Below are 22,714 nucleotides of genomic sequence, written 5' to 3' on the forward strand. Positions count from 1 at the left end.
TATTATTGTCCCTTGAGAACATATAATAAAATAGTTGCTAAAATGTGAGGGGTGCACTTTTGTGAGATAATGTAGGTGTACTTAGTTCAAACTACACACTGAAATAGCACTAATGCACAGAATGGAGAAAGATGCCAATTACACTACAATATCTTCTACAATATAGAGCAACTTACACTATATGGCTAAAGGTTTTGCATACCTGACCATCACAACTGTGTTTCATACCCAAAATCTGTATGCTGTAACATTACAATTGCCATTCAAACAGCCTGAATGTGTTCCAGCATAACAATGCCCATATGCACAACGCAAGAACCATAAAGACATGGTTCTGGAGTTTTAGAATCTTCTTGTACACTCTCCTAAAATGGGAGTTTTTACAGAGTTACAGAGTCAAGTGTCGAAAAACATTTAGCCGCATAACCATATATCTGTTTTTTAGTGTCTACTTCATAATTATTTAAATATTTATATATTTAAAAAACATGTTAATTGCATGTTGACAATTGGTTATTGGTCATCCTGGTTTCTTATACAATCTTTTCAAGCGAAGTGTAGATTTGCTTGGCATTCCACTGTCTATCAGTCTCTGTTTAACCTGTTTGGACAACAGACATTGTGTTATGACAATATATATATATATATATATATATATATATATATATATATATATATATATATATATATATATATATATATATATATATATATATTAGCCTATTATCTGTAAATAATAACATATAACGCTTTTTAAAGGTGCAGGTTGTTGAAATTAGACCTGAACAAAACCATAAAATAATAATCAAATTATGATATCAAATCCATTTTGTCCCATTGTTTGTTTAAATATATAATAATGATGTGCTTAGTTTGTAAATGTGGCAAAATATTTGTGTTATTAAATAGTTTTTAAAAAAAGGCATTTCATTTTTATGATCTATACTGGTACTGATATGACATGACTGATATGCACATTCACACATATTCAATAGGTAAAAATGAGTCCAAACTGAATTTAATTTAAATTTCTGAATAATTATATATCTTACCTTTTGGATAAGTTCTTCAGAGTCAGATTGCAGTAATTTATTATCTGACACTATTTTGAGTAGTATCACTGAAAACCATTACAAATAATTACAATTAATAAAGAAACCTGAAATTTCAGAAATGAATTCAATGTTTATTTATCTTGCATAAATTTCTCAAAAGCAATACCTAATCTGATAATAGCTGGGACGGCTGCTTCTGCGGGACACAAAGATAAAGAAAGAGTTTATATTGTGTCTGCTTTTTCACTGGACAACAAAAATGACAACAACAGGTAAAAAATAACATACTGGATGAGAGACTCAAGCTTCTACTTGGACCTCAGAATACATACCAATATGCTCTTGTACCATTCAACTGTACTATTCTACACTAACACTTTCAGTTTAATCTTTTGTTAAAGGTTTGATTCTGTAGTTTTGACTAGCTTGTGTTTTTCTGACTTTAGCTGTGGTATTTACTTAGTTCAGTTCTGTCTGCTGTTGCAGCATGAGTCTGTAACCTTACAACTGCTAATTAGTATGTATCTTTTTATAGTATGTCTGTATTCTAGAAAGTTGCATGTTACAGTGAGGAAAATTAATATTTGAACACCCTGCTATTTTGCAAGTTCTCCCACTTAGAAATCATGGAGGGGTCTGAAATTGTCATCGTAGGTGCATGTCCACTGTGGGAGACATAATCTAAAAAAAAAAATTATCCAGAAATCACAATATATGATTTTTAAACTATTTATTTGTATGATACAGCTGCAAATAAGTATTTGATAACCTGTCTATCAGCTAGAATTCTGACCCTTAAAGACCTGTTAGTCTGCCTTTAAAATGTCTACCTCCAATACATTTATTATACTAAAATTAGATGCACCTGTTTGAGGTCGTTAGCTGCATAAAGACACCTATCCACCCCATACAATCAGTAAGAATCCAACTACTAACATGGCCAAGACCAAAGAGCAGTCCAAAGACACTAGAGACAAAATTGTACACCTCCACAAGGCTGGAAAGGGCTACGGGGAAATTGCCAAGCAGCTTGGTGAAAAAAGGTCCACTGTTGGAGCAATCATTAGAAAATGGAAGAAGCTAAACATGACTGTCAATCTCCCTCGGACTGGGGCTCCATGCAAGATCTCACCTCGTGGGGTCTCAATGATCCTAAGGAAGGTGAGAAATTAGCCCAGAACTACACGGGAGGATCTGGTCAATGACCTGAAAAGAGCTGGGACCACCGTTTCCAAGGTTATTGTTAGTAATACACTAAGACGTCATGGTTTGAAATCATGCATGGCACGGAAGGTTCCCCTGCTTAAACCAGCACATGTCCAGGCACGTGGAAATTGGGATACTGTTGGCCGAAGGAGGAGAAGGAGAGGAGGAAGACGTCTACAGAGACAGCAGGGAAAGGAGCAGTGTAGGAGAGTGGAGGTTCGGGTTGGTACTTCAAATGTTGGTACTATGACGGGTAAAGGGAGAGAGGTAGCTGATATGATGGAGAGGAGAAAAGTAGATATGCTGTGTGTTCAGGAGTCCAAGTGTAAAGGGAGTAAGGCCAGGAACATTGGAGGTGGATTTAAACTGTTTTATCATGGTGTGGATGGAAAAAGAAATGGTGTAGGGGTGATCCTGAAGGAAAAGTACATTAAGAGTGTAGTGGAGGTGAAGAGAGTTTCTGATAGGGTGATGATCGTGAAGGTGGAAGTTGAAGGGATGATGATAAATGTCATCAGTGCCTATGCTCCACAAGTTGGCTGTGAGATGGAGGAGAAGGAAACATTCTGGAGTGAGTTAAATGAAGTGGTAGATGGTGTACCTAGGAAAGAACGATTGGTGATTGGGGCAGACTTTAATGGGCATGTAGGTGAAGGGAACAGAGGTGATGAGGAGGTGATGGGTAGGTATGGTTTTAAGGAGAGGAATGAGGAAGGGCAGATGGTGGTGGATTTTGCTAAAAGAATGGAAATGGCAGTGGTGAAGAAGGAGGATCATAGGGTGACGTATAAGAGTGGAGGAAGGTGCACACAGGTGGCCTATGTGCTATGCAGGAGATGCAACCTAAAGGAGATTGGAGACTGTAAGGTGTTGGCAGGGGACAGTGTAGCTAGACAGCATCGGATGGTGGTCTGTAGGATGGTTTTGGAGGCGAAGAAGAAGAGGAGGAGAGTGAGGACTGAAAGAAGAATAAGATGGTGGAAACTGAAGGAGGAAGAGTGTAGTGTGAGGTTCAGGGAAGAGGTCAGACAGAGGCTCAGTGGTGTTAAGGAGGTGTTGGATGATTGGGCAACTACTGCAGGAGTGATGAGCGAGGCAGCTAGAAAAGTACTTGGTGTAACATCTGGAAATAGAAAGCAAGACAAGGAGACGTGGTGGTGGAATGAGTAAGTGCAGGAGAGCATAAGCAGAAAGAGGTTGGCAAAACAGAAGTGGGATAGACAGAGTGATGAAAAAAGTAGGCAGGAGTACAAGGAGATGCGGCAGCAGGTTAAGAGGGATGTGGCGAAAGCCAAGGAAAAGGCATATAAGGAGCTGTATGAGAGGTTGGACACTAAGGAAGAAGAAAAAGATTTTTACCGATTGGCCAGGCAGAGGGACCGAGCTGGGAAGGATGTACTGCAAGTTAGAGCAGTAAAGGATGGAGAGGGAAATGTGTTGACTAGTGAGGAGAGTGTGTTAAGAAGGTGGAGGGAGTATTTTGAGCAGCTGATGAATGAGGAAAATCAGAGAGAGAGAAGATTGGATGATGTGGAGTTGGTGAAGCAGGAAGTGGATAGGATTAGTAAGGAGGAAGTGAGAGCAGCGATTAAGAGGATGAAGAGTGGAAAGTCGGTTGGACCAGATGACATACCGGTAGAAGCGTGGAGATGTTTAGGAGAGATGGCAGTGGAGTTTTTGACCAGATTGTTTAACAGGATTTTGGAAGGTGAGAAGATGCCTGAGGAATGGAAAAGAAGTGTACTGGTACCGATCTTTAAGCATAAAGGAGATGTGCAGTCTTGCAGTAACTACAGGGGAATTAAGTTGATCAGTCACACCATGAAGTTATGGGAAAGAGTAGTGGAAGCCAGGCTAAGAGAAGAGGTGACCATCTGTGAGCAACAGTATGGTTTCATGCCGAGGAAGAGCACCACAGATGCCTTATTTGCTTTAAGAATGTTGATGGAGAAGTATAGAGAAGGGGGTGGAGAAGAGTGACAGGAGTAATTTGTGATAGTAGGGTATCTGCAAAAATGAAAAGGAAAGTTTATAGTTCTGTGGTGAGACCTGCGATGTTGTATGGATTAGAGACAGTGGCATTGAGTAAAAAAAAGGAGGTGGAGCTAGAGGTAGCAGAGCTGAAGATGTTGAGGTTTTCGTTGGGAGTGACGAGGATGGATAAGATTAGAAATGAGTTTATTAGAGGGACAGCGCATGTAGGATGTTTTGGTGACAAGGTGAGGGAGGCGAGATTGATATGGTTTGGACATGTGCAGAGGAGGGACATGAATTATATTGGTAGAAGAATTCTGAGGATGGAGCCATCAGGTAGGAGGAAAAGAAGAAGGCCAAGGAGGAGGTTTATGGATGTGGTGAGGGAAGACATGCAGGTAGTTGGTGTAAAAGAGGCAGATGTAGAGGACAGGGTGGTATGGAGACAGATGATCCGCTGTGGCAACCCCTAATGGGAGCAGCCGAAAGAAGAAGAAGAAGCTTAGGTGCATCCTACTTGCTTTGATTATCTTGAGATGTCTCTACAGTTCGACTTTAGTTACACTTTGCCAAATCAATTAATTTGTCTCTTAAATAAATGTTAAAAAATTAACAAAATGATTAATGTTTAAGCAGTTTATTAATATATTAGGTTACAGTGTATTAGGATTTATTTTAAAGAATAAATGTTTAAAGAGCAGACTTTCAGCTAATTTTAGAATATTGTGTGAATTGTGTAGTTATGCTACTTTTGACATAGTAAAAGTATAAAGAATTTTATTTTGGCAAAATGATGCAATTCTCCATTAAGCTGAAGCAAAGCCTCCCAGAGATACAGCTAAAATATTAGGTGTGACTAAATGAACAATTTGGATTCATAAAAAGAAAGAATGCACTGCTGAGCTCAGAAAAGTTTAGTAAAATTCTTTCCCTGGTGATGAAAATCTTTCACTGTGAAGGGAACCACATGGTAATGTCTTTGAGTTCCAGATTTCATTGACTGCAGGGGATTGGCTACCAAGTAATAAAAATACTTCATCCCTTAAAAAAGGAAAAGGTGTGGCTCTTTTGTGAAATCATTCATTAATTTATTTCATCTGCAATATTCTTTGGTATAAAGCTCAAATAACAATAATCAAATATTTATATTCTAAAGATGTAATTACTATTACTGTTAAAGTTGTGTTTATTAGACATAGGCAAATGATGGGTAGGAGAGGGGTATACTCACTAGCACAGATTGATGAGTACAGGTATGAGCAGGGTGCATTATTCCAACAACCTAAAGAAAGGAAAAATAACAACTTTACATGATATAGAAGTATATAGATATTTTTCCAAATGACAAAAACCTTTTTTTTTAAAAAATATTTATTCATTCAAAGATTTTATTAGTTTGATTTACATTAAAGGTCTAAATGAATTTGATTCTATTTTTATTTTTTATTTTACCTGCACAATAACCATATTTTCTATTCAGTTATACTTACACTTAGACTAATAATCAATTCAGAGACTTTATTTTGTCTTGTAATTTTTGAACAAGTGACATATCACTTGACTTTGGTTGTTGGTATTATCAAGCAGACAAGAGTTTTTAGTGTCAGATACTTTTTAACTGAACCTTTTGAAATGGTAACATTTAGTAGCTTTAATGTATTTACATATGGGATGATTACTAGTGCAGAATTACCAGTCAAATAAATTACCAAAAAAAATTTTTCACTATCTTATTTGACATAAAGTTGTAAAAAGAAGTGCAAGTTTCCATGTCACCATTTCATTTGATGTAGTATGACATTTTCATGAACATTTGCTAGTTTATACATAATGTACACTGTTCCGTGTGCACAGATTGACAGTCTTTTCATTTCAACATACCACTAACCCCATATAGCACCAAGAATATTACAGCACTGATTTGCATGTTTAGAATAAGGTAAGTAAAGCAAGCATTTGTGCAAAGTATTGCATTCCTGCTCAACATATGATATAAATATTTTGTATTCATGTACAGGTGAAATCATGATGCACTGAAGAACAAATGACAAGTAAGTAAAAAAACTGGAAAAGTTCTTATTTGAGATGCGTATTCGAATTTCTATTAATAATATTTATTAAAGCAAAAAACCTCCATAATTCATCTGCAAACAGTTCTCAACCATTATATTATCAGGCTGTCCTGGAGACCAGAAGGTGTAATCAAATGTTGACCCATCTGACCAAAACCAAATGGCTGACTGGAAGAAAATTGAAGAAATTGTTTAGATTAAGGTAATGCAATGTATTCAATAAAATACAAAAATATACAATGCAATGATATGTTTGTGTCACAAACCGTATCTGTTTTATTTGCACCTATCCATGTGAGTTTATTTGATAGAGTTATCTTTAGGATTAAACCCTGAATGAAAGCGTACTCTTCTTTGTCGTGCACAGATGCAAGATGCCCTCCTATGTTCACACAGTTTTGCTGAAAGAAATCACAATGTTTAATACATTTTATTTATTTATTTATTTGTGTGTCTGATTTAATTTCATATTCATTAGATGAGATTACTTCTGCATCATTCCAGATTGTTTCTGTTGTAAAGATCCTGAAGCAGCGTGATCCAAACTGTGACCAGTTACGTTGGCATCTTAGATCTAAAAAAATGTAACACAAAACAAATATCAAAACTATGATAATGTGGAGCAGTGGATTACTTGTATAAGTGCTTATGTCAGAAGGTTTGGCTAGATTTGGAAATGGTTTTTTTATATATACAAAGTGTACTTAACAAATAAGCACACTTGGAAATCTGTTCAGATGTATTTATTAGTATGTTTGATGCAGACAAATATAAGTTTGAATAGGAAAAATATGGGCACGTGTAAGGAGAGGTTTTGACAAAGGGCAATGTCTTATGAGGTTCTGGGTAATGTTCTTCTGGGAACCGTGGATCCTGGCATTCATATACATGTTTTTTGACATGTACCACTTACCCAAACATAGTTGCAGTGATTGGTATTCTCTAAAGGGAGTGTCTTTTTTCAGAGGCATTGTGTATGCTGACACAAGGTCTAAATGCTGTTCAGGAATGTTTTGAGTAACTCTGGCAAAATGGTGTTCCACAGATCTTAATCTGATTGAGAATCTGTGGGATGTCTTTGAGCCAGATACCACGGCTCACCTTCAGAGATCCTGTGGAATCCATACCTCACTGGTTCTAAGCTGTTTTGATGTTGGTCAGTGTGGACCAACACATTCAGACAGGTAGTTTAAATTGTATTGTTTTTTTTTTAAGTAAGTGTGATAAATTACACTGTAATTTATATGTTAAAGTCTCTGTAGGTAGTGACAAAACCCATATTAACATAAAACTGTTGTAGGTGATAAATCATTATGTCACAGATGCTCCAAGGTAATAAATACTCCAAGGAAAAATGTTAAATATATATGTGAAGTTTGGATATTTCTGTAAACCTGCCTTGTCACAGTGTACATTGTTATACATAGTATTTGCAATAAAAATAAAATGTAATAAAATTGAACTTATTGCCTTGACTGGTTAAGTAATTATATAAAGGCAAAAAAGTATTTTATTAGTAAATATTTAAACAGCAAAATCAGAATAAACTTTTTTAGTTAACCCCTTTCATCTTGGTGACATATTTCTGGTCAGGTGAAGTGTTAGTACTTTTGCTCTATGCTTCAAATGTTTAAGCATAGATACTTCCAATTACTTTGAATTATTTTGACTAATTAAAATTCAGCTCACCACTTTGTCCAAAGGAAAGTGTAGTCAACCCTGAAAAAAAAAAATGTGGGGTTAGTGTTAGGTTTGCATGCATCTTTGTCATGCACTCATACATGAAGTTTTTAAAGAAGACACCAGGTCAGCTGACAAGAGATGTTTGTGATACAGTAATGTGAATGTCGAATTTACTGACCTGAAATGAGCAGAATGAACAGCATTACTGAAGTCATATCCAGAGAGACACTAGAGGCTCACATAAGTAGTCAACCCTTGCTTAAAGTTCCTTAACCTAAAAATAAAATATTCTTATTTGTGTTTATTTATCAGATTGTAATACAAAAACAACCCATGGTGAAATTTAATATACTTTGTAAAACTATTTACCAAAAAACATATACATTTCAGACATCAAATATTTAATAGGGCTGGTCTGTGGGCATTTCTGTATATATAGACACAAGTTTTCTGTTAAAAAACATATGTAGCAAACAGAATAATGAAGACTAACAAGCTTCCAAAGTGAAAATGAAACAAGGTTCTGTAAAAGTACAAATCACGACTTTTATAAATATCTTAAACATCCTGCTAAATACAATTAAATCAATTATTTAAAAGAATATTCTACAACAGTGACACGGCAGGCTATCCAGCAAAAGTCAGTGACATGGCAAAAAAAGGCATTATAGAAAAAAGATGGCTCAGATAATTTTTTTTATTATTTCTGTGCAAGAAAAAATTTCAATATGTATCTTTAAAAGTAGATTTGACGATTTTCAGATGTGTAAAAATTAGTTAATTAAAGACACATTAAGATCAAGAACTACAATAGCATATAAAGTGAATACATTTTCCTCATTTTTATTTACATTTTAGATGAAATAAAGTGATGTACACTTACCTGTTTGTAGGACCAAATTTGGACTATTATATGTTATGTTTTGCAAGCCCTTTGGTTTTTACATTCTTTAAAATCTTAAATCAGCGTGAAGGGTGTTGTGAAGTGTTCTGAGAGGTGCTTTAAGGCAGCATCTTATAAGAACTACTTTCCATGTCCCTGCTTCTCCAATTTGCATAGGAAAAGTGTTACATTTCTTTAAAATAAAAACGTAACCAAGCATTACTCCTCACCTTAAGGATTCCTATTGAAAGATCTTAATTCAACATTTAAAATACATTGAAAGAAATCATAGTTTCAATGAGCCTACATACAACAAAATAAAAGAAAAATAAATAATAGATATAATAAAAATGACAGCACAAAAATAAAAACTTATTTATAATAACTTATTAACAAAATATTAACATGGGAGCAGAAAACCAATGATCTAAAACAGTTACATATTAAACCTGATTTATATTTATTAATTTGACCAGGCCAAAGTGATAAAGCCAAAATAAAATCAAATTCTTTAGCAATGTTTTCCAAACTCTATAAAAACTATAATATAATATTTATAATTATTATATTTATAATTATTATATTTTAATAATATAAAAATAGAAACACCCTAGATATCCTATACAGTGACAAAGAAGCAAATCAAGCACACCTATGTTAAAGGTGTTTGGGTTCACCACGTCAGCATGTACTAAGACTGGTGTGCAGTATGAATTAACATTACTACATACTGTAACATTGTAGTAAAAGGAAAAAAAAAGAAATTGTTTAGGTTTATCAAATTAAGTCCAAATAAATTTTATCTGATTAAAGATTGACAACAATTACATCTGATCCAGGTGGACAAAACATTCCTTGTGACATAAAACAAGCACTGTGTCTGTCAGGGTAACATTGAAACATTTGTTTGCAGTCTAAAGTCTAACAAAACCTTTTTTCTATTTGTTTAGTATATCGTGCATTTGCACACATTTGTTTATGCATTTGTTCACAGGCCACACAGTGAATTGTCTGTTTTTCACACTATATAAGGGGGTAAATTTTGGACCAACATTTTCGACCAAGTAGAAGGAATTAAAAGGTTGGGCTAACATTTTCTGAGGAGCATGTTGTGTGGACAGAGAAGAACAAGTCCAAATTTACTTTAGTGTTGAAAGCAAGTTTATATTATTTGGGTCTGATAGGAAAGTTTATATTTTAAGTCTGATGTTCATCCTTAAACTGGGGAAAGACTCAACACAAAGTGTGTAATCGAATCAGTGAATGGAGAAGGAAGTATCATGGTTTGGGAGCTGTTTTCTACAGCATAAGTTGGGACTCTCATACAGATACATGGCACAGTGAATGTAATCGCCCTACCAGCCAGCCATTTTCATGCAGGACAATGCCCCCTGTCACACAGCAAAATCGGTAAAGCAGTTCCCTGAAGCTGAAACATTAAAATAATGAAATGACCAATCCAGAGTCTTGATCCATAAACGATTACAAATCTTTGGAAATCCTTGGTGACAAAGTTATAAAGGATAAGAAACCCACAAGAGTCACTGAACGTGGAAAAGAATAGAAGAAGAGTGGACAAAGATCACACTAGAGCCGTGTGAAAGATTAGTGATGTCCTGTGGCCAGAGATGCAGAAGTAATTCAAAGCAAGAGCCTGTACACTTCCTACAAATTTCTGACTGCTGTAACCTTTAAACATTTAAGCACACGCTTACTCTAATACTGTAACACAGCTTACCGTGGTTTTTCTATTAGCATCTAGCTCATGATATATATATATATATATATATATATATATATATATATATATATATATATATATATATATATATATATTTCAGTGGCAGGCCGTGCATCTGGGCCTTCAGTGAGGATTAATTCTTTATTATTAATTATTATTAATGTGCATTCTCTATTCCTTGCCCTCGCGATCTGGTCCATAACCGTGTATCCTAACATATTGATAGCGTTACCGGCTACACTCCTCTTCACTGTATATCAGTATTCATCTTTGTAAATTGATTTCCCCATACTCCATATCTATCTATCTATCTATCTATCTATCTATCTATCTATCTATCTATCTATCTATCTATCTATCTATCTATCTATCTATCTATCTATCTATCTATCTATCTATCTAAACATAAAAAAATACTAATGTTTTGTAATGTTTACAATTTTAAAAATTGGCTATGTGGTTTTCTTATATATCCTTTTTAATTGAAGTGTAGCATTGCTTGGCATTCCACTGTCCATCAGCTTCTGTTTTAACTGTGTGGACAAAAGACATTGTGTCATAACAGTGTAATATATTTACTCTGTGTAATATATTTACTCTTTTTCTGTAAATAACATAACATATTTCCATTTCAAGCCTGCAAGGCAATTTGATCTTAAAGCATAATAAGTGTTGCTAGTTTTTTGCCTCAAATATAAATATAAATATGTCTCAGTTCAGGACAAATAATGTTTGTTATCGAAGAGGTTGTATAATGTATGTTGTGTTGGTTGCAAGATATGCAAACATCACTTGTATTAATGTGTTTAAAAAAAGTATAGGACTCCAATTTTAATTGAATAATTATATCTTACCTTTTTAACAAGTTCTTCCATGTCAGATTCCATTGAGTCTTTTGTAGAATTTATGTTGATTCTAATAACTGAAAAACATTAAACTATGCACTTAATAAATTCTAACTAATAAAAGAAAATTAAATATTTAGAAAAGATTTGATGATTATCTTATCATTGCACCAGTTTCTTAAAACAGTACCTGATATGATTTTAGCAGGCATGGCTGCTGCTGCAAGACAGAAAAAGGTACATAAATTAATTTTTTGTATTTTAATTGTTCATTAGGTCTGTTGAACATACTGTGCCTGTTTATCACCTGACAACATAAACCCAGACATCCCAACCCATACTAGCTACGAGACTCAAGCTGCTTCTTGGCCATTAGCATACATGCATGCTCTCTCGGTGTCAGGATCTAGGGGCTTTCTGGCTATGGTTCTCTCTCTCTCTCTCTCTCTCTCTCTCTCTCTCTCTCTTTCTCTCTCTCTCTCTCTCTCTCTCTCTCTCTCGCACCTTGTGTTTCCTGTTTTTCTTTGCGAGAAGTCACCAATTTGCTTATGAGTCCCTCATTAGCTCCCGTTCTTACCACCTGAGTCTTGTTAGTCTGGGTGTATTTAGGTTCTGCTTTTGCGCTTGCCCATTGCGTGTTCGTTTTTTAAACCTCTCCTGTCTTTTCCCCCGATTAAGTTTTTGTTTTTGCTTTGCATTTTCCTACGTTTTTTACAACTTTCTAGAGAGACATTGTTTAAGATATAAGTTTATGTTGTCCTGCTTTTGTTTTGTTTCTTTGTGTTTCAGCATCTGGTTTCACACACCTCTCTGTGATAGTGCTCGAGGTCCTGCCTCTTGACCACCGTTTTTGAGCCCTGACAGAACAGACCAGCCAGCTGTGAACTCAGTAGAGATACTTAAGTCCAGGTAACTTATTCACCAGGAAAGAAAGGAGCAATACAAGGCACTACTTGTCAATTCAATGGACCTCCCTGAGCCAAGCTGGGAACATCCAGCATTCAGTAACTGGCTTCTGCCTGCCCTTGCACCTGCACCACCTCAGGCTCCAATTCCGATTCCTACTTCTCAGAAGATCCCATTGCCTGTTATGGTTTCCTCACTCACCTGGGAGTCTAAGAGCACCTGCTGCTTCAACTACTCAGCCTTTGCTGTTTTATTCAAACAACTTTTTGACCAATCATTTAGCATCAGCAAACCTTTTTCCAAGCTTTGGATCCTTGCTGAGGGTGTTGCTCAGAAATTCTGTCTTACTGTTGTTTTTTTCTGGATAAGATCTTTATCAGGTGTTTGTTTTCACCCTCGGTGCTAATTGGTTTTTAGTTCACCTCCTGTCTAATTAAAGTGGTTTGCAAAGCTTTTATTTATTTGAATTTACAAGTACTTATGGTGGTTTCGGTATTTAAGGAAATTTGGTGAAACCTTCTGGGAAGCATCTGTAGTCAGAACTTCCCACACAGTACCTGGTCTATTGCCAGGTACGATGAATTTTTAACAATTCTTTTGTGAACTGCATTGTTAAACTTTGTTTGTATGCTGATCATGTTGTGTAACCTTTTCTTACTTCTGTTATTTGTTTTAAATAAAAAATTTGTTTATTAATTTATGCCTGGCAAATAAGTTTATAATTCTTGATTAACAATTACATTTCCTGAAATAATTAATATCTAGTAGATTATGTAGTCTGGTATTACTGCAAATCGATGACCAGTTATGTACATAAAGAGCACAATGTCGAAGACCTGCTGATTTCTGACTATAAATGACTTAACAAGTTATAACAAAGTGGCTAAATCAGCTATTCTTTATGCATAATCAAGCTGTGAGCGGCATACTTAAAAAATATTAGTTTACAATGATATTTTCTGACTAAGATTCAGACTGGCGAGTTTGTGTAGTCCAAGCACAAGACTCTAAGTGACTCTGGGTTTATAATTAATGATTAATTGAAAAGATAGAATGCTTACAATAATCTGTTAAAGTCAAATTAAATACAAAACACAACCAATAAGGTGATCAGCTTTAATTATATAAATTTAAGGTTACATTTATATATTTATATATTTATATATATATTTATATATTTATAATTAAAGGTTAATTTTATTATAAGTTGTAGTCAGGTTAGTCAAAAGTGGATTCATGAAACTAACTGTAGTACATTTTAGTAATCATTTACAGCAGCACAAGAAAGACTAACACGCAGTATACCTTTACTCACACTAGTGAATTCCATCTTTGGGCCATTGGGTGGTACCTTACAATGGCTAGCATTTTGCAGTGACATGCCATCCCATTTGGCTTTCACTTATTAAGACTATAATTTGTTTTCAAACAGGGCAATGACCCCAAACACACCCTCTCTAGGTTACGTATGTAACCCTAGTTCCCTGAGGAAACTTGACGCTGCGTCAAAACGCTTTGGGAACACCCCGCGTTGACCACGCTCTTAATCACGTGTAAAATTCGCCCAATAGGCAAGTAGTGAAATCATCGGCGTGCGACATGGTGTACACCAGGAAGCTACAAAACGGCTGAGCGATGGCTGCGACATTAGCTTCTGAGGAAATAGAAGGTAAGCGCTTTCAGGGATGCAGGGAGTATGGCTTGAGACAGGAAACTAGGATTACATACGTAATCTAGAGACGTTCCCTTTCAGGAACTCGAGCTCCATCAAAATGCTCTGGGAACGAGCATATCATCACACCATACTGACCAGTCCCTGTCTAGTGTGTCTGGGCACCACCAGCGTGCAGGACAGAGAAGCTGGGAGTGGCTCTGATGTTGAGGTTGTAAAACCTGAGTAAGGTCAAAGGGGTGGACCAACCCGTGGACCACCCCGTAGAGGCCGCCATACTCGGGGTCAAATGAGCCTTGACTCCGAAAGGAGTGGGAAGACCAGAGGACTCATAAACAGATAAAATCACATTCACTATCCATCTGCTGAGAGTCTGCTTATTGGCTCCGACTTCCTCCAAGGACTCATCCTGTAGATACGTATTCAGTGCCCACACTGGACACAGTCGATTCTGCTTCTCCAGGTCTAGAGCTTGGAAGGGAGGAGTGCAGTATGCCTGCAACACGACAGGTCGTGAGGGAGCCGTAGGGATCTTAGGTACATACCCAACTCCAGGGTAGGAGAACGCACTGGCCATGCCAGGGGTAAACTCCAGCAGAGACGGGGCAACAGACAGGGCCTAAAGGTCCCCGATCCTTTTAAGAGAGGATATCACCAAAAGGAAGGCGGTCTTAACGGACAGGTACCTAAGGGCCACCTCAGCCAAATGCTAGAATGGGGGGCTCCAATAGAGCTGCTAACACGACGGCCAAATCTCACACAGGCACTCTGGATCGTATCCCGGGCCTCAACCTCCGGGTGCCGCACAGTAAACGTGTCAAGAGAGGGTGTTTCCCTAGTGATTGCCCCGCGGGCGGGGTACAATAAGCCGTGATAGCGGACACGTAAACCTCTAAGGTGACTCTGGAACTGGCGTTTATAAAGGTTGGTCCGTAACGAGGACCAGGTGTTTGTGATCAAACCTGGGAGCGGCAGAGATAGCTGCAGCATGGCAGCCACCGAAGGGGGGCGTTGCAGGTGGAACCCTGACACCTCCCTTGTAAAGAAAACCTCTTCACAACAGTTGACTAGATGAAGAACAACTTTTAGGAAATAGGTGTATCAATGTTAAAGTCAACAATCTGGACTAATTTAACTACAATAAATACAGGTGTCCAGGAAGTCCAAATTAAAGTTTATGATAAAATATTTAACAATCTAATAAAACCTGTACTATTCTGAAATCACAAATGAGACACTGTATAACAGAAAACAAACTTTGGAGAAGAAGCAACTGTTCCTTATTCAAAGCTACTACTGTTTTATGGCATGGGTGTATATTAGTGTTGTTTGAAAAATGTTTCTTCTATTTAGAGTATTGATTATGTAACTTCTGACAAAAGCAGCTTGATTAATTTAAGTGTTTATGGTGTCTATCAGATTCACAGCTGACATTACAGACAGACACCAGCTAATCACAGAAAAGAAAACCATTGGTAGTGTATCTGTTTCAGACTTTGTCCCAGACAGACATTGACTGCAAAGGGTTTGCAACCACATATATTGTCAGGATAAAAATGTCAGTAGATTTGTAAAGGTTAGATAGTGCTTATTATTGATTCTTTGTCGAGATGGCGCCGCAGATGGCAGCCTCGGCACGACACTCTCTAGTACTTTCTTTCTTTTTGTTTATTGTTTTTGTGTTTGGTTATCCTACCCTGATAACTTACACTAGAGAAGAACTAAAGACTGCTTTGACTGCACTAATTGGAGTGTATTGAAGTTGGAACTGACAGCCTGGTTGAACTGACTGACACTGTGACATCTTACATCAGTTTTTGTGTAGACGTGTGTGTGCCAACCAAAACCTTCTGCAAATTCAGTAACAACAAGCCATAGTTCACCAAAATTGTACTAAAGTTATACCTATCTTTTGCGTTTTGTCTGAATTGTTGTTGTGTTTTCGGATTTGTTAATGTGTTTTTGGATTTGTTATTTTGCTTTTGCATTTGTTATTTAGTTTTTTGGATTTGTTAATGTTTTCTAATTTGTTAATTTGTTTTCTGATTTGTTAATGTGTTTTGCACTTCTCGGCCATCGTAGATTAGACACAGTGAAGATAAAATAGGGAAATACTCACTAGCACAAGCTGATGGGAATTTTTCAGAGCAGGGTGCATCATTCCAAAGAACTAAAAAAAGAGAAATATAAAAAACTTTATATGGTATTGAAGTGTAAAAAAAATATCAGTAGCTTTACTATATTCACTTATTAAAATGTCTTTAATTTCCAGCAAATATGTCATGACTTTGGTTTGTGAACAAAAGTTTCTAACATCAGAAACTATTTAACAGTCTTGGAAACAGTATTATTGAGTGGCTTTGGATTCTCTGATTCCAGAGAAGTGGCCTAAAGTGGAGGTGAAAACAGATCTGACAGAATTTCTGTGTGAAGATAAAAGCATGTGCTAGTTTCCGGAAGATATTTAATCAGTTTCAACCAAATCACCATTTGTTAAGGTGTGGCATTAAAGTTTCATGTAATAGACAGTGTTTTATTGACATTGTTCACTGTTGCGTGTGCTTAAAATTTAATCTCTGCAACATATCACTAACACTAAATATTACCTAGAATATTACAATTTTGATTTGCACCTTTCAACTCATGTTTATTTTATTGCATTTTTGCTCAACATATGGTGACAATTTCCCTATGGGATTGATAAAGTATTCTGATTATGTATTAAATCTATTTACAGGTGAGTTCATTCTGAGACAAATAGTGTGCTTCATACTGACAGACAGGTAATAAACGGAAGAAGTTCTAAGTTGCGATACTGTTGTCATCCATGTTTTAGTTTTTCTGCATGTACTATAAATTTTAAAGCAGACACCTGGAAAATTCATCTCCAAGCAATGCTCTAAATGCAAAAAATCATCAGGTTGTCCAGCAGACCAGTTGTGGTAATCAAATGCTGATCCATCAGTCCACACCCAAACTTTTTCCTAGTAAATATGAAGTATAAAAAGTTTAATATAATGTAATTCAGTGTATTCTAAAATATTAAATGTGTTTGGTTCACAAACCTGTGATACATCGGTGGCACCCAACCAAGTTCTGGCATTGGAACCTGTTGCACTTACAACTAAATCCTGGACGAAAGTGTACTCTTCGTTGCTGTGCAAAGATGCAAGATGACCGTTCATATTCACACAATTTTGCTGAAAGGAGTCACAATAATTAGTATAATTTTTTTTTTTCTGAAGCAATTCACATTCATAAAAAGAGATTACCTCTGCACCCATCCAGTTGCTGCTTGTTGTAAAGATCCTGAAGCATCGTGATTTGAACTGTGACCAGTTATGTTGGCATCTTAGATCTTAAAAGATGTACCACATAAATCAAAACCTTTGATAATATGGAGCAGTGGATTATAGAAGCAGATTGTATGTATAAGTATCTATTTAAGAATGGTTAGCTAGTTCTGGAAATGTTTTTTTTTTCTTATACAAAGTATGCTTAACAGATGAGTAAGGTCAGGTGATGGGAACACTTAGAAATCTGTTCACAGTTGTTTATTAATGTTTGCTGCAGACACCCATGAGGAGGCACACATATATTCATGAACACACATATAAATTCAAGCAATAGAATGTAACCTTAAAAATACATCTGGTACAAAGCTATTGTAAGCAACCTGCAAACAAAGATTTTTAATGAGTTTATCCTCCATGTGAATTAATCTGTTGTGTACAATTAACGAATCAATACACAGTGCAAACTGTATCCCTAATGGCATACTCAATCTTATGACATGGGAGTAAATGGTTTGAAACACTTTCTTTGCAATTAAAGTTGTTTATAAACAGATTATATCTGAAGCAATTTATAAAGGATTCTATGAAACCATAAGAATGGGTTTGGACTGTAAGTAATACGCTTTACTAGAAGTTAAGGCTACAGTTACATGTGTTATATAAATCAAATGTCATTAAATTTTTTTATGTGATTGGTAAGTATTGATATACATTTTTAAACATCACAATCAGAATAAGCACTAGGTTCATCTTTAACTAACTTGAGCTACCCTTATTGAACTTGTTAGTATTGTTGTTCTATGCTTTGACATCCAGTTATTTTGTATTATTTTTTTCATTTACAAAACTGATTCCTATTTTCTACAGGACTGTGTGAGGTGTTCAGCGAAAAATGAACATTTTTTTAAATAATAAAAATTCGGCTCACCACTTTGTGCGACGGAAAGTGTAGAGAAACCTTAAAAAATTTAAACATTAGGTTTGCAAGATTTTAACTATGTAACACTATTTCTGTATGCATCTTTTTTCATACACTCATACATGTAATACGAAGACACCATCATAAATAACATAACATGATACTGGTCAGTTGACTAGAGATTTTTTTTATAAAATAAGCAAGAAAGTCAAAGTTACTGACCTGAAATTAGCAAAATGAACAGCATTACTGAAAAGTGAAGAAGGCATTAGAGATAGAAGCAACCAGGACTTAAATGATAACACAGACAGAGTTGGAGCTATCTCAGTTGTAGCCTGGGCAAGTCCAAGAGAAAATCCAAGTGTTTTCCAAAAGAAGGTTGAAGAAGCATGATGATGCTTTTATTTTTCACATATACATTCTAGCTCAGTGAAATTTTTTCCTCGTGAAACCCAACTTAACAGGAAGCTGCGGTCAGAGCAGGGTCAGACATGATACAGTACCCCTGGAGCAGAGGGGGTTAGGGCCTTGCTCAGGAGCCCAACAGTGGCAGCTTGGCAGTGCTGGGGCTTAAACTCCTGACTGTTGTAGAGTCTTAACTGTTTAATTACCACTTACCTAGCAATAGTATGACATTTAGTGCACTTAAGATAAATAAGCCAGACATGTTCTTCATCCAAATTAGTTAGTGATTTGTAATTTAAACACAGTTTAATGATATACAAAATACAGTAGCATATACAATGCTTTTTCTCACATTTAAAATCACATTTCAGATTAAATAAAGAGATGTACACTTACCTGTCCACTGATATGTAAATGGACACACAATTAATTTTTGCTTGCTTATGTTTTTCCTGTCCTTCTTTTTCTGCATTTTGAAGAAAGTTTAACCATGCATGTATAGTGTTGTCATAAAGAGTGTGCTCCTAGTGTGTAGTGATCCTGAATCTCACCCAGCACTTTATAAGCATTACTTTCCATATTCAATTTGCATAGGATGTGATTACATTTCTTTTAAATTGACATGTAATTTTACATGAAAGCCCAGGTTTCTTTGACAGTGGCCTTCAGCTCATTTGCATTTTTTGGTCTCTTGTTTCTCATTTTCCTCTTGACAATACAGATGCTCTATAGGGTTTAGGTCTGGTGATTTTGCTAGCCAGTCAAGCACATCAACATCATGGTGGTTTAACCAACTTTTGGTTTTAGCAGTGGGGGCATGTGCCAAATCCTGCTAGAAAATGAAATAAACATCTCCATAAAGCTGGTCAGCAGAGGGAAGGATGAAGTGCTTTAAAACTTTCTGGTAGATGTCTGTGCTGACCTTGGACTTGATAAAACAGTGGACCAACACCAGCAGATGATATGACTTCCCAAACCACCACTGACTGCAAACTTTACACTGGACCTCAAGCAACTTGGATTCTGTGCCTCTCCTCTCTTCTTCCAGACTCTGGGACCTTAATTTCCAAATGCAAAATTTTCTTTCCTTTCATTTGAAAAGTCTCTGGTTAAGGAGTGACTTGACACAATAAATCTGTCAGTTGTTGCCCATGGATACGTCTGTGTGTGGTGGCTCTTGAAGCACTGACTCCAGCTGCAATCCACTCTTTGTGAATATCCCACAAATTCTTGAATGGGCTCCATCGGACCTTTTTCTACCACAATTTTTTCCTTCCATTCATCTTTTCATTAATGTGCTTGGATACATCACTCTGTGAACATCCAGCTTCTTTAGCAATGACCTTTTGTGTCTTACCCTCCATGTGTAGGGTGTCAATGATCATCTTTTGGCAACTGTCAAGTCAGCAGTCTTCCCCCATGATTGTGTAGCCTGAACCAGACTGAGACACCATTTAAAGGCTCAGGAAACCTTTGCAGGTGTTTGGATTTAATAAACTGATTAGAGTGTGACACCACGAGTCTCCAATATTGAACTTTTTCACAATATTAAAATTTTCTGAAATACTGAATTTTGGGTTTTCATTAACTGTAAGCCATTTAGCCAAAACTAAAAGAAATAAACACTTGAAATATATCAGTCTGTGTGTATAATACACCAGTTTCACTTTTTGCATTAAATTACAAAAATTATTAAACTTTTTAATAATTAGAATATCATTAAAAAGTTGATTTATTTGAGTAATTCTAGTAATTAGTAATTCTAATTCTAATATATGCACCTGTGTGTGTGTGTGTGTGTGTGTGTGTGTGTGTGTGTGTGTGTGTGTGTGTGTATATAAAAATATCAGAAACCACAAGAAAATATGAGCATATTAATTTTACTGTAGAATTGCAGGTAATTTCTTAGAGCATTTCCAATTAACAGTAACATGTATATTTTAGAGAGTAGCATATATACCTTTTTTTCTGTGTTCAGTCTCTCATTGTCAGGGAATGGTTTCCAACTCTTGATCAAAGCGTAACACTCAGCACTAAAACTTTATCATACTGTAACTACATTCTGGGGCACAAATTTCAAACTCTACACGTTTTTATGTCTATATAATACACTTTAATTTCTCTAAAATGATAGGACCAGGTGTTTATGCCTGTACTGCCCTGTACCTAAATCTGATTTATAAGTGGACAAAATAAGATTATCCAGTAATGTGTGCATTTACATTTTAGTGTTGTAGTGCTTTTTATATGCTTTTAGCAGTTAGCATTAGCTTCTTTGTGTGGAGCATAAATGAAGGATTGTTTTTGTTTTCTTTGTTGCAGGTAAATTAATCTGACATAGTTTCAGTGTGAATGTATGCACCATTGTGCTAAAAATAATTTACACCAAATGTTTTACAGTAGAGTCAGTGAGTGTAACACCTGTGCTTTTGGGCTAAATTTTATTTATGATCCAGATCCTGTTTAAGCAGGAGTGTGTGTGTGTGTGTGTGTGTGTGTGTGTGTGTGTGTGTGTGTGTGTGTGTGTGTGTGTGTGTGTGTGTGTGTGTGTGTGTTTGTTCTGGCATTGAGCAATGTTGTATTAATAAAGTAAACATTTTTTAAATATAATGAGCATCTGATTTATTTCACAAACATTACAAGATTTCATTAGTAATAACGTAAAACAAGTCTTTGTGGCATGGAAGTAATTTCCATTTTCTATTTGATATCTTTTTAATTCACAATGCTGCTAAAAACTTTGAGGATATGAAGTGACACACAAGGACAGGAATCTGATGGCAAAGTTTCTCTATCTTTAAAGTTTATTCAGAAAACAATGTAGAGAATAAAACAAAGAATGTATTCCACAACAAAAACATGATTCCAGAATGATACCCTGACAGCAGCGACTGGTGTAAAACAGCAAGTCAAGCAAAAAGTCTGAGGCATGATTGCCATATATAGAACGTTATGGGTCAGCGATACTAAGACCTTCCGGACAGATAATATACATATAAGTAGGGAATGTGGACAATTGACAGAATGAGAATTAGAAATGAATGAGTCATTGAGGTCTTACATGCAAAACACAAAGTCTAAAAAACTTTTCTTTATTTGTTTATTAGATGCGTCACGCATTTGCACACATTTGTTTGTGCATTTGACAGACCACACAATACATCTTCTGCATGTGTCCTGGCGTGACATTAGAACAGCATTGTTTAGCAAAACTTGTATAGTTAAAAATAAATAAAATATAGTTTAAATTGTAGCAGGTTAAAAAACGACATGACTGAAATTCACTGACATCTCTGATTTACAGTTTAAGATTTATATCATAAGAAAAGGCTTTTAAGACTATCCTAGTTAGCCTAAAATATACTGTCCCAAATGTTTTGAAAATTTTTTTTATTATAAACACATGCATGATTTGAAATAACATTTGTAACTAACTACATTTGTTACAGTAGTACATCTTATGTTTATATGTCTTTTAAGTATGTGTCATAAGTCCTTTTATAACTTAAGCTAGCACACATATAATTTTATCTACCTCAAGTTTTTTGGATTTATCTTCCTGTATGATGCTAACCACAACCCCTAATCACATTTTTTACATCAAGCGGTTTCATGGCTTTAGTTTAGCAATGCAGGCCAGAAAATAAATGCTGCTAAGTTGAGCTGTCATGTAATGTGAGTGCAGACTGCAAATGCAGATTAATGGAAAATGTTTTATTAGGATTTTGAGTTATTAAATGGATTGCATAGTTAGATTAAACCACTCAGAACAGGTAAAGACTTTGTCCAGTTTGTTGGTATTGTAAAGATTTTGAATCAGCACAAACCAAGTTCTAATTTTGTTTACAAGCAAAGTGTTAAAAATTTTTCTTTTGATATTTAATTATATTTTGGCTGCACCAGAAGTGTTTACAATAGTATATACCTTCACCTTCAGTACACACAATTCCTGGACTGGTACACGTGAGTGGAGAACACATGCAGAAGCCATACCAAATCAAAAAAGTATACTTGTAAGTATAAGCACATTGATTAAAAGAAAATATCCAGGACAAAA

At 35.8% G+C, this 22,714-nt stretch overlaps 2 protein-coding genes across 2 annotated transcripts; both read right to left on the bottom strand.

Annotated features, from left to right (window-relative positions):
• Positions 1-412: 412 nt before the first annotated feature.
• LOC310726633 (galactose-specific lectin nattectin-like) lies at positions 413-7,432 on the bottom strand (the record flags this gene model as incomplete). The annotated part of the gene is made up of 8 exons (XM_083542379.1): positions 413-601; positions 1,053-1,120; positions 1,222-1,251; positions 5,467-5,517; positions 6,367-6,475; positions 6,574-6,708; positions 6,796-6,881; positions 7,330-7,432. The coding sequence occupies 8 exons, from the start codon at positions 7,430-7,432 to the stop codon at positions 521-523; spliced, it is 663 nt and encodes a 220-aa protein (XP_083398505.1). The 3' UTR covers positions 413-520.
• A 3,488-nt stretch (positions 7,433-10,920) lies between these two features.
• LOC310726523 (galactose-specific lectin nattectin-like) lies at positions 10,921-19,175 on the bottom strand. The gene is made up of 10 exons (XM_083542229.1): positions 19,054-19,175; positions 18,475-18,501; positions 18,262-18,291; positions 17,310-17,395; positions 17,103-17,237; positions 16,910-17,021; positions 16,157-16,207; positions 11,650-11,679; positions 11,469-11,536; positions 10,921-11,147 (listed from the first exon to the last, which is right to left on the bottom strand). Exons 1-10 carry the CDS (start codon positions 19,127-19,129, stop codon positions 11,067-11,069), a joined length of 696 nt encoding a protein of 231 aa, XP_083398355.1. The 5' UTR covers positions 19,130-19,175; the 3' UTR covers positions 10,921-11,066.
• Positions 19,176-22,714: the final 3,539 nt, after the last annotated feature.

Source organism: Silurus aristotelis (genome assembly GCF_946808225.1).
Source record: "Silurus aristotelis genome assembly, chromosome: 5".
Taxonomy (NCBI): domain Eukaryota; kingdom Metazoa; phylum Chordata; class Actinopteri; order Siluriformes; family Siluridae; genus Silurus; species Silurus aristotelis.